Source organism: Motacilla alba, chromosome 3 (genome assembly GCF_015832195.1).
Source record: "Motacilla alba alba isolate MOTALB_02 chromosome 3, Motacilla_alba_V1.0_pri, whole genome shotgun sequence".
Lineage (NCBI taxonomy): Eukaryota > Metazoa > Chordata > Aves > Passeriformes > Motacillidae > Motacilla > Motacilla alba.
Window position 1 is genome coordinate 35,413,818 of NC_052018.1, and position 13,506 is coordinate 35,427,323.

At 36.7% G+C, this 13,506-nt stretch overlaps 1 protein-coding gene across 5 annotated transcripts in view; it reads right to left on the bottom strand.

The window, feature by feature from the left end:
• SNX14 (sorting nexin 14) overlaps positions 1-13,506 on the bottom strand; it is a 45,630-nt gene that overhangs the window by 12,584 nt on the left and 19,540 nt on the right. For 3 of the 5 annotated variants that reach the window (XM_038130916.1, XM_038130918.1, XM_038130921.1), the window contains exons 10-21: positions 13,262-13,306; positions 13,097-13,177; positions 12,838-12,952; positions 12,299-12,454; positions 11,887-12,011; positions 10,764-10,822; positions 7,146-7,172; positions 3,341-3,473; positions 2,444-2,645; positions 1,406-1,489; positions 1,174-1,274; positions 781-892 (exon numbers count right to left, since the gene is read on the bottom strand). In XM_038130916.1, the coding sequence (XP_037986844.1) occupies positions 781-892; positions 1,174-1,274; positions 1,406-1,489; positions 2,444-2,645; positions 3,341-3,473; positions 7,146-7,172; positions 10,764-10,822; positions 11,887-12,011; positions 12,299-12,454; positions 12,838-12,952; positions 13,097-13,177; positions 13,262-13,306 (1,240 nt within the window). The remainder of the gene's footprint in view (positions 1-780; positions 893-1,173; positions 1,275-1,405; positions 1,490-2,443; positions 2,646-3,340; positions 3,474-7,145; positions 7,173-10,763; positions 10,823-11,886; positions 12,012-12,298; positions 12,455-12,837; positions 12,953-13,096; positions 13,178-13,261; positions 13,307-13,506) is intronic. The other 2 variants (XM_038130919.1, XM_038130920.1) reach the window with 1 other exon arrangement.

Below are 13,506 nucleotides of genomic sequence, written 5' to 3' on the forward strand. Positions count from 1 at the left end.
CCGTGACCGCGAGCCGCAGAAATGCGGCGGCGCAGCTTGGACACGGCTCTCTGGGACCACAGCTACAAGTGGCACAAGACATGGAGACAGAATGGCCATGAGGTTGACCTGACCAGCCCAGGCTCGCTATTCTGAGACAGCTACACTGCAGCCAAGTCACACTACAGTCGACTTTTTTGATTTATTATGAACTACTGTCATTAGACATTAGAACCTCTCAATTTCCACTTGACCTGCCTGTATCACACACAGAGATTCTATTAAGTAGCTCATGTTAGAAAAGATCTTAACACCAGCTAATACCAGAAATATCAAATACTGGAGTTTTCAGAATAAAATATAAGAGGAGTTTAATCAATTAAAATCCAATGGTAGTTTTGTAAGTGTTCACACCATCTCATCTGCAAACAATGACAGACACATGCAGATTTGACTTGTGACAATACTGTAAATTTTCTTGAACTATGCAATTTATTAAGAGAAACCTTATCTGGCTTGCTGACACAAAAATTCAAAAGCCACTTGAACAATTTTCCAAAGCTTCAAAATGTCTTTTTTCTTCAAGGAAGAAGTATCAGCATATCTTTCTTGCTGAGCTATAATTTTAGGGGCTGTGAAGGAGCAGAGCTCTTATTTTGTACATCCACAAGAGTTATCTATTCATTACTGCAGTCAATCACAGCATCAACAGAATCATACATCATACACATCATACAGAATTCAATCACAGCATCCACAGCATTCCTATTTGTCAGCATAAACAAGTAGCATATTACATACCAAGATTCACATCAGGCAACATTTTATCAAGAAACTGAGTCTCTCCTCCGTTAGGGGATAGGAAGTCAGCTAAAAGCTGGCTGTTACTTAGTTCTGGATGTTGCAGAAGTTTCTTTGAAACAAAAGAAACAAAGGAGGTATAAGTACTTTAAATCTAACCTTTAAAAATCCATTTCTGTATAGCAAAAAGATATTCAAAGAGTATTATACTGTCACAGATATGGTCATTTGCAGGAGATTTCTGTTTTCAGTCATGTGAAACTTAAACATTGCCCACTTGAATCCTTTCTGTAAAGTTATTTGGAAACAAACAAAAAAACGCCCATATATTCTTTTACTAGTTTTATACCATTAGTTTTAGAATATCCTTTGCTCCAAATGTTGGTGTGATACCTGCAGATATTCCTGAAACTCCTCTCTCTTGGATTTTAAGAACTCATAGTTCTTGGGGCCAATGATTCTCTTTGAGGGAAGCTGAGCATCAGGAAATGTACCTAGTAAAGATATCAAGGTGTTTAAATTATTCTTGTAGTGCAGTAAACACTGATTTTATTATCTTAAATTTAATCTTAGTAAAGAATGATCAGCAGGGGGAAAATGGCTTTCCAAATGACGGAGAACATACCATGAAATTCTGTAAGTTTTGATTCAAGCACATAGAATTCAAGATACCTCCGGTAGACAGACCAGTGTTCAGGTTCATGTCCAACTGGAGAAAAAAAAAAGTTAAAAGTAAACCAGGTTTTATGGCACCTGGAAGACAAATTAGCAACAGCAACCATATGCTGATTATCACAAGAAAAGCCTCAATGACAGTAGCCCCCTGTTGTAGCAACATAAACCTCAAGGTACTTTTAATGTTACAGTAAAATGCATAACTGGTAGACAGATACAGTACTAGCAAGGAAATAATCATTTATGGGATCACTACAATCTAAACAATGGAGTTCTGCATAACTTTAACATTTATGGTGGCTGACTACATCAGATCTATTTTCCAACCTTGAACCAAACAATTTACAGAACTAGTACTTGTTGAATACAGTCCTCTGCGCCACCAACTTGAATGCTGATGATTCTTAATCCTATCACTAAAGATATCACTTTATAAAGATATCACTTAAATACTTTCTGCTTATTGTGGAAGCGTTAGTCTCACTAAGACAGACAAATCCCAGCAGCCTTAAGGTGATGCTATTTCCACCCACTCCATATGGATGTACTGCTATCCAGATACTGGTAAACTAACTGCACACCACAATGGTTCCTAATAAGCAAAACATTTGCATTTCCTAAGAACTAATTTTAAGGTTATATAAAAAAATACTTGTTCATTATTCCAAAGTTCAGAGTGGGTGAAAAAAAAAAGAGAGGTGTTTATTAATATGAATTTTAAGGTAAGTATTTTTGGAAAGAGAACATTCCAATCTTTGGCATGAAGTCTAAATAGAACTGATTCATGCTGAGGAGTCAGTTCTCAACTTGCAAATGCTAATGTGATCATTTATCTCTCAAACTCATTTCCTCAGAACTTTCAAGCCATTATTTTGAAATCAAAAGAACACATACACAAAACACACTTGCAAGAGCCAATAGAATACAGCACACTAGAATATTCTGTTCACTTTCAAATGACACTTTATGGATCTGCAACATTGCATACCTGCCCTTCTATCATTTCTCTCTACATCAATGCAGAATACAGGAATTCTCTCCTTTCTATCTTTTCTTTCCAAGGAGGGATCATCAAAAAAATCAACGTATGGGATGCTGATTTTCCACGCAGCAAGGTTGCGGGGTGTATTTGGGGTGGTAACAGCCTCCTCAGGAGAATCATCTTCCATCACCATAACACCTTCTTCAATCTGTAAGGATTCAAATAGAGATCTCCAGTTCTATTTTAATTGGTACAGTTTACCTCTGCTTCAAACCAATTCCCTCCTCTTCCCCTTTTCAAATTTCCCATTTGTCCCCCAGCTGTGGTTCAGGTAGCAACATCCCATGCAGTAAATTCTACCATTGGCTCTATTCATGACTGTTTAGCATGGAAGAAAAACATTAACTCAGGGAGACATCCAAGACAAATGAGAAAGGGCTACTGGCTCCTGATCTACAGAGAGAATGCTGCATCACAGACCAACCTGACAGCAATTTCTACACTATGTTATTAATGGTTTTAAGGTCTTGTGGCAGGATGCAGACAAAGAGCCATGCACACAGTCTTGTGCATGCCTTACTACCCAGAATTCGAGAAAAAGCCATTGCTCATAAAAATACCTGACACTGCTACTTTTGGTATTTCTCTGTATGAAAACAAAAAGCTCAAAAGCACAGAAACTGGGGATGTGACCTTGGCTTGTGAATGAATACAGGGATGATAAGGCAACTTAATCAGAAGGCAGCACATGAAAACTGTGCAGTGAAGAAAGCAGAAATTTAATGAAAATGAACTATTGATTAAATGAATTATTTAATGAATAATGAAATTTCTTTGCTCAGAAATGAGCAAAGGAGAAAAAAAAATCAAAGACTTCAAGTAAAATTTAATGGCTTTACTCACAAAATCATCTTCTCCTTCATTTAAGTTATAGTTAGGCAACATAGCTCCTTCCATTGCAGAACTCTTGAAAACACCTTTTATTTTGTTCCCTATTTTGCTGATTCCAAATGATTCTCCTCTCTTTTGCGTGGTCCTAGGATTACAGAAGCCACAGTTCACAACACAAGACATATTATTGCACAGCTGCTCATTAGGCCATTGCACACCATTTGCAGATAAGAGAAACAACTCTATAAACAGGTATCCAACATGTTTACAGTTCCACTTATTTAAAATTCATTTATGGTATATCTGGTCTCTGACCAACCAGCAAATTTTCTTGATTACACTTTTTAAGAGACACAAGATTCCCATATGCTTAACCATGAGTAAACTCTTAAAATAGTATCTTAGTAATTCATGACACAGAATAAACAATTAGCTAGGTAAAACAACTTTGTTTTGACAGCAGAAATTGGGGTATTGCTACAGGCATGCACATCAAGTAGGTCGTTAACTTTGTCCTTTTCCTTGTACTTGTATTTAAATATTTATCCTTCTACCAAGTGTAGATGTTTTTTTAAAATGGAATTTTACAAGCACATATCACTCAAGATAGATCTCAGTTTTTAAGCAGTAGAGACAGATAAAAGGAACGTGCAAGAAGCAAGACTAAGCATGAGAGAAAACAGATGCAACTGAGGAATCCTGGCTTGAAGAGCCAGTCTGACAGAAAGATGAAGAGTTTTTAAAGTCTTGCCACTTATGACAAAGCGTCCAAAAGCCAACAAACCAGGTAGGGGACTAAAAAATACACAAATACTTGGGCAGCAAGCACACTCCTCACTGAGAGAACAGATTTTTTAATTATTCTTATGCCCTTACACAAGTCCTGACACTGAAGATTATTTCTTGCATAGAAATGCTGGCAATTTTGGAAAGAAAAATGTTTCAGTTGAATATAGAATCAGGCTGAGGTTCCTTATGGTGATTTAATATATACAGTTGAAAGACAAGTTAAAAATCAATACAGTGAACTTCAGAATCAAACATTCAAAACAAATTTATAGACTGTTATTAGATGTACAACTAGTACTTTGGAGGACAAAAAATCCTGTTTCTTTTTCCTTCAAAATAAGAAACTATTTACTTCTGGAAGGGATTACAAAGAGAACTGCAGCAATCAGCAGGTAAAGCGTTTTCATCATCCATGAAACCATGCAGACAACACCAGCTGCTGCCTCCAAGCATGCACATGCATGTTACTAATAACCTTCCTGTTTATAATCATACACAGACTGTGTACACGACTAAAGTTGCGTAAATAACCCACTGTTTTTTCCAATTTTTTTGCTTTTTCTATCTCATCTAATCATCAGCTCCAAAGCATACTGGCACCATCTATCTTAATTATCTTGTCTATGCAATGACAAGGTTGCTTGGCTGCTGGTAGTCTAAATCCCTATTTGAACAATTTTACTCCATTCTTGAACAACTTCTACTACATGTTACTGTGCTGAACTGAGCTGTTTCTCATAGGGGACCTCACCTGAATCTTGTTCAAGTGCTTCAACACTGGGCTAGAAAACACAGACCTCCATCAGACAAAACTAGCTTTTCTGGAAGGCTGGTATTTCAGACCTCTGGCTTAACCTTGAAGGGAATTTCATCATTCCTCTGGAAACTAGTGCAATTCTCAAGAGTTTGAGCAAAAACCTTGATTTGCACAAGGTCAGTGATTTGATAGGAGAACTCCAGTCTCAAAGCAGTTCTTCTCCACACTGAGCATGCTGCAGGTGAAAGCAGCATTCACCTGTGCCTGTAGTGAGTGGTAGGCAGCCAGAACTCAACCTGGCAGCAAGGAACCAACCCTTCCAGCCCCAACACAGAGCCCAAAGATTACACCACGTGAATAAAAAGCAATCACTGAACTAGACAAGTATAAAGTAACAAACAAGGATGGGAATCTCTTCACAGGAAGTGACAAATTCAGAACAAACACAGGTGAATGAGAGGGTACACAGACACTGTCCACAATATATGGAGAGAACACGGGACTTGTTTGGCAAAAATCCTTGATCACAAATCACATCAGATGAGCATGGAAAAGAAATGTGTTGATGTTATCAAGGATGGATGGACCGACAACAGGATAACTTGACATTTCAAAGAAATGGAGCAATAAAAAATATATACAAAAGGGATCACGATGAAAATCTAATAGATTCACTGGCTAAGCAGAAATAGAAGAAAGACCTTGAGACCAGGTAGAAGGAAGGATGGGACTAGGATAGGGGCAGGTTCAAGACACGAAGAACCAAAGATGACAGGAGGTAGCCAGTTTAGAACAGAGACAAGATTTTTTTTAAGACCTGTCAACAAACAAATACACATCCGAAACTTGATGGAAAAATAACCCACTCCCTCTAGTGCTAATCCATATAATAGCATTATTAGACCATTCCTCTATAGTTGCTTTCTCAGGAAGGCCCTCTGTGCAGAGTTTACAGGCTCCAACATTCCTGAAGAATGATGTGACAACAAGAGCTTGGAACACTTTTTTTTCCCCAAACATTCCAAAAGTAACACATACCTAAGAGTAAAAAAAAATTACAATTATTGTTTACTCTATAACAGGGAACTGCAGACTGAAGAAGTCCACTGTACACTGTGGCATTCTTCAATCATGGATGGTTGCAAAATCATTTTTCCACAGAATGCCTGCCTCATTCAGTGCACTGAACAGATCTTGGCAGGTGATGAGCCAGGGCTGTGCAGCAGAAGAATGATGCTCTGAGCCTCTCTGGGTCAAGAAGGACCAGACCAGTTGTATATATCAGACAAGGCAGATATTAACATGCATGTGAAGTCATAGTACCATTTCCTTTGGCTGACTAAATTCCGTACACACAGTAAGGAGAAATGCTGCACTTGAAAACCAATGAGCTGCATTTATAACTCAAGAACTCCTTATTGCTCAACAATCAAGCAAGTTATAGCTCAACATGCTGAACTGGCACATAAATATAAAAGCATCTAATTACCTTGATTCTTAATCTGAAAAATTAAGTTGAAAAATTTCCCCACAAGACTAATATGAGCATACTTATCCTCTGTTAAATTCTAAGGAAAAGTCCATGAGGAAAAGATTGTTTCCTGAGTTTGGATACCATGTATTTAAAGAAGCATGAATAATGAAAAAACAAATCACTGGACAGCTACTAAGGCATTAATGAGTGGTCACATACTACCTACAGCAAATTATAAAAAATAGCATATGTTGTCATCAAACCTGTAACAGTCACAAGAGAAGCTGCAGAGAGAACTAATTTGGGCAACTGTTGGGTTTGAGTGCTTAAAAATCATAAAATGGTTATATTTGCAAGTGATGTTAGACAATGATCACTCCAGATACAGCTTGCAAGATAAAACAAGCACCTAAGTGGATAACAATATGACATGGAATAAAGGAAATTTTGGAGCAGCTACCAGTCACAAGTGAAAAAAAAAAGTTTCAAGCTCTGGAAATATATTTCAAAACAAATGACAACAGACAGACTGTTAACAGCAAAGTGTTAATGTACAGCAAACAATATTAATGTGAAAACATGTGAAATTAGTAATTAAGCAATTTCTAAACATTTGTGAAAAGGACATGGGGAGCAAAACTTTTTGTGAAGAGAAATGCACCTCAGACCAGGGAAGACATTCATGTCTTTTACAAATAAATGAACAGCTAATTACTGTTATAAAGGCTGTATGATGAAGTCATGAGAGATGCAGCATAGCTAACATACGACATTTATTAAGTTTTAGATCGACTTACCGTAAGTCATCCAAACTCAGGCTACTTCTGCAACAACAGGCAAATAAATTACCTCAGAGCCCAGCAGGAAATCAAAATAAAACAAAACCAAAACAACAAAAGAACCCAAACCAAACCAAATCTGACTGACCTATCCCAACAAAATTGAATAGGCTTTACCATCACCATGGGTTAAGGAAAGAGGTAGTACAATTAGGAGTTCCTGACCTAGAATCCCAAGAAAGTGAAATGTGAACAGTATCTACTCATCTCATCATCACAAGCCTGGCCTTTGAATTTGAAACACCAGTTATTGAAACTTTCACGAGATTCAGCACAAGCAACCACAAATTAATAGAGAACCACTTTCATTCTTAGAGTTATCTGTAGTGCCATGTAGCCAGCTAACTTTTCCTATTACCTGTATTCAGAAGTCATGTAGGAATCAAGTTAATGTGACCAATACAATGAAAAGGCTGCAGCCTCACTTTATGTAATAATACATGCTCTCTTCCCTTCTGTATTAGTATAGTATATACATACATAATAAGTATAATAATTGTATTAGGCACAGTAAGAGCCACTATTAAAATTAAAATTTTTAATATTTGTGTTTCACAGATTTTAAGAACTGTCATGCATTTTTGACATTCTACATACCCTGGTACAAAGAAGCAATGCCTCAGACATCAACCCAGTAATTCCAATCGAGATGTTTAAATGAATTAACTAAAAACACTGTCACCATACAGAGGATTTTAATTCATCTGAGGTACTGAATTCTGGACCAACTAACATGAGATAAAAACATTAAAATTTTAGATTTTGTTTTACAGAAGGTCTGATTGTAAGACATCTTACACTGCCTTCGGCTGTGTAACCTGTGAAACTGGAAATATAACCTAGCAGATTAGAAATGATGATGACTATTACACTGCATAGAACTTTTCACAGACTTAATTCCATGGGTTTTTCTCCTAACCACTCTCTGAAATTGCCAGTATCTTTTCTACATGGTCCTTTAACTTAAAAAAATGATTTAATTTCACTGCTATCTAATATGAGACACTAGGATCTGTCTATGTCTATAAGTGGTTCTTGTATGTAGAAAATCAAGACAGATATACAGAAATCCAGAAATCTGGGAATTCATACTACATAACAGCTTTTCTTTCTTTGTTAGACTTTCAACACAGACTACATTTAAGTAATGCAGTAATGTATTATAAATACATAAACATGAGAGAGAGGAAATTCTTGTTGTCTCTTCCATGCCACCCAAATTAAGCTGACAGAAGTAGAATTCAAAACATCAGTCATCATAGGCCACACACAATAAATATTAGGTTAAAAACATCAGTTACAGAGGCAAAACTCATGACAACCACAGTTAGTTATCAAGTTGTCAGAATACCCTCAATGTGACTTCTTTACACTCCAGAAACCCTTGGCACTGCCCATCTATTGCCTTTGCAGTTTTCATAGCACATTATTTGTGCTGTCTGCAAAAAGCTCTGATTGTTCTGTACAGTTCAAAGAAGTGATTCTAACCAAAAATGACACAGATGTCACTTCTTCCTACCTTTCCACCCATATTTTCTAGAAACTGTAATTTTCTTGTCTTGCAATAAGGGAAATGTTTCAACACATTACCCTCATGCACATTCCACTGGGATTTCATACCTACTTCTTGATGTGATTTTTTTTAACCAGCAGTACCTAAGCAATACACACACAGTACCCATAGCAAAGCACATCAAAAATATGGGAAACAAAACTCATCTCTTTGCATGTAATTACTTTCAAGAGGAACTAATGCTAGAATAAGAAAGAGAAGGCAGGACAAAATACATGGAATAACATCTGGATTAATTCTGTGAGAAACCTTGATTTTTCCCCACCCTCTTTGAAGTGACTGTACATAATTCTGCAGAGGGAAATTCCAAAGCAACAGGCAAACTACCTGCAAGATAGGACCTCTGTTTCATGGAAATAATCACTGAGGCACCACTTCTGGAACACACAGTATCTTGTATTGTAAATCAGCATATATACTGAGAGCATTCGAATTGCTCTGAAATGTAAATCAGATACATTTTCAGTAAAGCTATGGATGCTGTTTGAGAATATGCTGCAACAGCCACCAAACAAAATCTGTTTATTTTAGAGCCAGAAACACATTTCAAAAACTCCAGGCAGCAATGGCCTGTAACTTCCTCCTTTCTGTTTGTAAAAGCCAAGCACCAAAGAGGTGACCTACATGTTTTCATATTTTAACTAGATTTAAGAAGAGTATGACAGAATACTAATAATCCCTGACATGAATAATTGGGGTAAGAAACCAGAAGGCAGATTTAAAGGTCTAGGTGAAACCCCAGAGCCATCCTCAACAGAAGCTGAAGTGTCTTTAAGGTCACCCTACATGGAGTACTATGTAGGAAAGGAATGCAGTTTGGGCTAGCTGCCTTCATCCCATGTCTCTTTGTTGAGACACAGAAGTTTGCCAGCACCATTATGAGACAGCACTACACCAAAGCTCCAGTCCTGGACCTACAAAAACCATAAAGACTACATAAAATATGTCACCCATGGAGACATAATAAAGACAACAATCATCAATTTTTGAAGAACAGGAGCAGGGAAGAAAGGTATGTGCAGGTAATACGAATCTCACAGTAGGCTGTGAAACAGGAGTTTACTGTCAGGTGTAACTCTAATGAAAGCAGAAAAGGTAAAATGAATGAGTGTTATTCCTCTAGAAGAGGACAAACATTAGCATCTTCCAGAGTAGCATGAATCTTCCTTCATATCAAGAAAGAAAGCCTATCCAAATTAAAGATTGTCTCACTGATGTTTTCCTTCTTTTGGCCAGGCCATAAGAGAAATTCAGTTTGGCTAGTCCTCGACTGTCGGAGACATCCAACATGAAGTGAAACACAAGAAATTTTGAGACCTAAACGTTTATCAACCCAGCCCAAGCCCACAGAAGCAGATCACCCATGCCCACCACAGGAGAGGCTCTTCTCCTCCATAGGCTGTAAGGAGCCTGACGGAGGTCTGGACCATAAGTAAGGAGCATGAAGGAGGTCTGGACTATAAGAATATGGCCCAAGCCCAGAAACAAGGCTTCTGATGCTGCACTTCTGCAATGGAGTTGGGGGACAGAAGGAGAAGTGGCAAACCCTCCTTGTCACAGTAAGAGGAGATTCCCACCAAATAAGCAGGTTGGTTTGGCATAGGGTACACTGTACCTATCCCTATAACACGTGAAACCCAAGAAGATACAGCTTGGCACCACTAAAATGGTATTACATGTACACAGTCAATTAAATCACCACTTTATTTTCACATAATCTTATTCTCACTGGTCTGCTTATTTTTTTTCCCTTCCCTCTTCTCAAATGTTGAGGTCTAAATCACATTCTAAATTCTTGAATGTAAAATACTTCAAGAGAAGAAGCGTCTTGTATAATACTGCTTGCGTCTTTAGTATATAATTTCTTCATTTACAAACAAAAAAGTAGAGCTAAAAATTTAGTCAAATTAATATCAGGCAACAAAAAAATTCTTAGAGCTTAATATTTTGATGTTTTAAATTAAAAATCAAAGAAAACCACTTAAAAGTTCTACCATACCTACCTGTTAAACTTCGAATTGCGGGTTGGTGACTCTGCTCCTCTTAAAAGATGTCTGAAGTACTGCAGCAGACAAATAAGGTATCAAAGGAAACACTGGATTAACTGAGGCAAAGGCTACTGTGCAACAACATTGCAAAAGTCAGGAAATGAGAACTGAAGGAAAAGCCAAACTGACCATAATCTAGCAGTTAGAATTTTAATCTGGAAAAGGACAGACCATACAATAATCAATACATGCGACTAGGACTACTTACTTAAACTTACATAATCATGAGATTAAAACCACAAAGCAGAAATAAAAATTAAATTAAGCACCAAAATCCATGTCTCCTTATTGTTAAAAAATCAAGCATTTGAAGCATTATAGCTATCATGGGAGAGATGACCATCACAACCATTTTTGAGAAATGTTATTTTTATTAATGCCAAGTAAGGCAAGTACCCACTCCTAGGACAAATCAATATATTCTGCCTCAAATGAATGCAAGAAGCTTAACAAACCACCTGACTTATACACAAAAACTTCTGAAAGGAACATGAATTCAGACTCACTCCTGTGATTTAAGTGTGTCCTACTAGAAGGCCTTAGGCAGATAAAGTCAACCCAGGGCAGGGAATTCTTAAGGTGGCATTTAGAACCCAATCACACAACAATCTTAAATACCTTGTAAATTGCATTGAGAGATCTTCTTGAAAACAAACACCAGACTTTTAGCTGCAGGAATGCATAATGCTGAAAAAACCTAAATACAACTTTTGTACTTTTAAATACCATTATATCTTTTAAAGTAAATAGAGACTGTGTTCTACATCTATCAGGCAGGTTATTTTTGCACCAAATTTGCAACCATAAAGACAGGGGGTGAAGAGGATTTTGTAATAGCTGTAATATACACAAATTGTTACATCAAAACCATGAAGTTTTCCTTTAATTCTGTGATTATATGTTGGACTAGAATGAATTTTATTCTCCTACTGACAATGGTCCAGCTCTAGAATGTCAACCAAAGTGGAAAATGAAGCCATATTTTTCACTTCCACATACATGTGACTGTTGTAAATAGCGTATCCTAAAAAAATACAATCTCACTTTTAAGACTACTCTTCCAATCTTTCATGCTTACCTCATCACTGTGACAGAACATGGGAGTAAAAACATTCTCAAGCAGAGAAAGGACGTGCTCATAAGCTTCAAAAAGACACCGCATAGTTTGAAGTTTCACAACATCCTTATATGGACCTTCAGCAACTATTAAAAATATTTTAAGTATGAATAGAGAGAGATATACATACAGACATATAAAGTTCGTGTTTTCTCCTGGTCAGAGTTTGTGATTACTTTGCAAGCTACTCTAAATGTTATAAATAAAAAATAGAAATAAATTGACAAAAAAAGGATTAAGCACAATATAGCAAGGGAATAATTTTTTAAATTGGCAAAAAAAGTTTGATGATATTCAGGAAAATTTCTTTTACTTTATTATAAAATATTGTTTAAATTCCAATGTACATTATTAATTCTGAATTCCAACTTACTTCTTTGAATTTCTTCCACAATGAAAGGGTCAAATCTAATCTTGTCGATGCTTTCATCCAAACAGTAGGTTTTATAAATTTTCTGTACTTCGTCATGAAGAGACATCTTTTCAGTATCTGATAGTTCTGGTCTCAAAATTCGGTCATTAAATTCCTCTGAGAAAAGAAAAAAGCATTTCTTGATCAACTTAGCAAACAAGTAACATCCTGAAACACTCTATAACATCAACACATTTTCCAGTAGGTAAGTAATTTGCAAAACTGCAAAATTAAAAGAAACATAAGACATCTCAAAATCCAAGGTAATAAGGCAGCTGCCTTCTTATTAACTATAATTCAGATCTGCTCATTAAGTTATTACTAAAAATACCCTGCAATTAGAAGAAATTATTCCTTATCACAGAACGGATAAATTCATGAGGTTGTTCCTGGCATATGAATGATTCTTTCTTCCTAAATCACCCAAATGCAAATTGCAGTGTTCCATTAGAATGATTTCCATATCATCAAGTAACATCAGCACACATCTGTAATCTTACCCACAGCCAGGCAGAACTGCAGCACATGGACAGCCCCTTCCTGCTTCAGGAAGTTCATAAACCGAAATAAAAGGTCCTGCTGATCTCTGATCTCCTTTAGCTCCAGTTTCAGTACCTGAGTAGGTTAAAAATGCAGTCAGCCAACTTTCAAACTTTCAGTCAGTACATAAATAATGCGAAGAGCTGTAGAACAAAATCAGCAGGTAAAGTAAAACACTTATTCAAAACAGGAAAGGAAGTAAATATTGCCTTTGCTTACAGATGGTTTTTTATTTCTTGGCTCGGCAAATTTCTGGAGGAATGGAACCAATGAAGAAGTAGGCTCAGTTGCTATCTCAGGCTGCAGAAAAAAATGACAACTGGGTAAGAAAGCTTCTTTAATGGGTGATCAAAATGCCACTGTTTTAACTTTGTCAGTACTCACTGGACTATCATCGATGAAGATCAGCAGTAAATGGTTGACAGTATCCTGCAAGAAACACAACACAACAAACAAAATTATTATTAAAGAAACTCAACAAAATAGATTAAAATAATTACAATACCATATTATACCCAAGTTTAAACATGAGTACATTAATACTTTTAAAAAAGCAAAGCCTGGCAATACACCTTTGAGAACTGACCTTCAATGGACTCAAGTTTTCACAAGTCAGGGAGTTTCGGAAG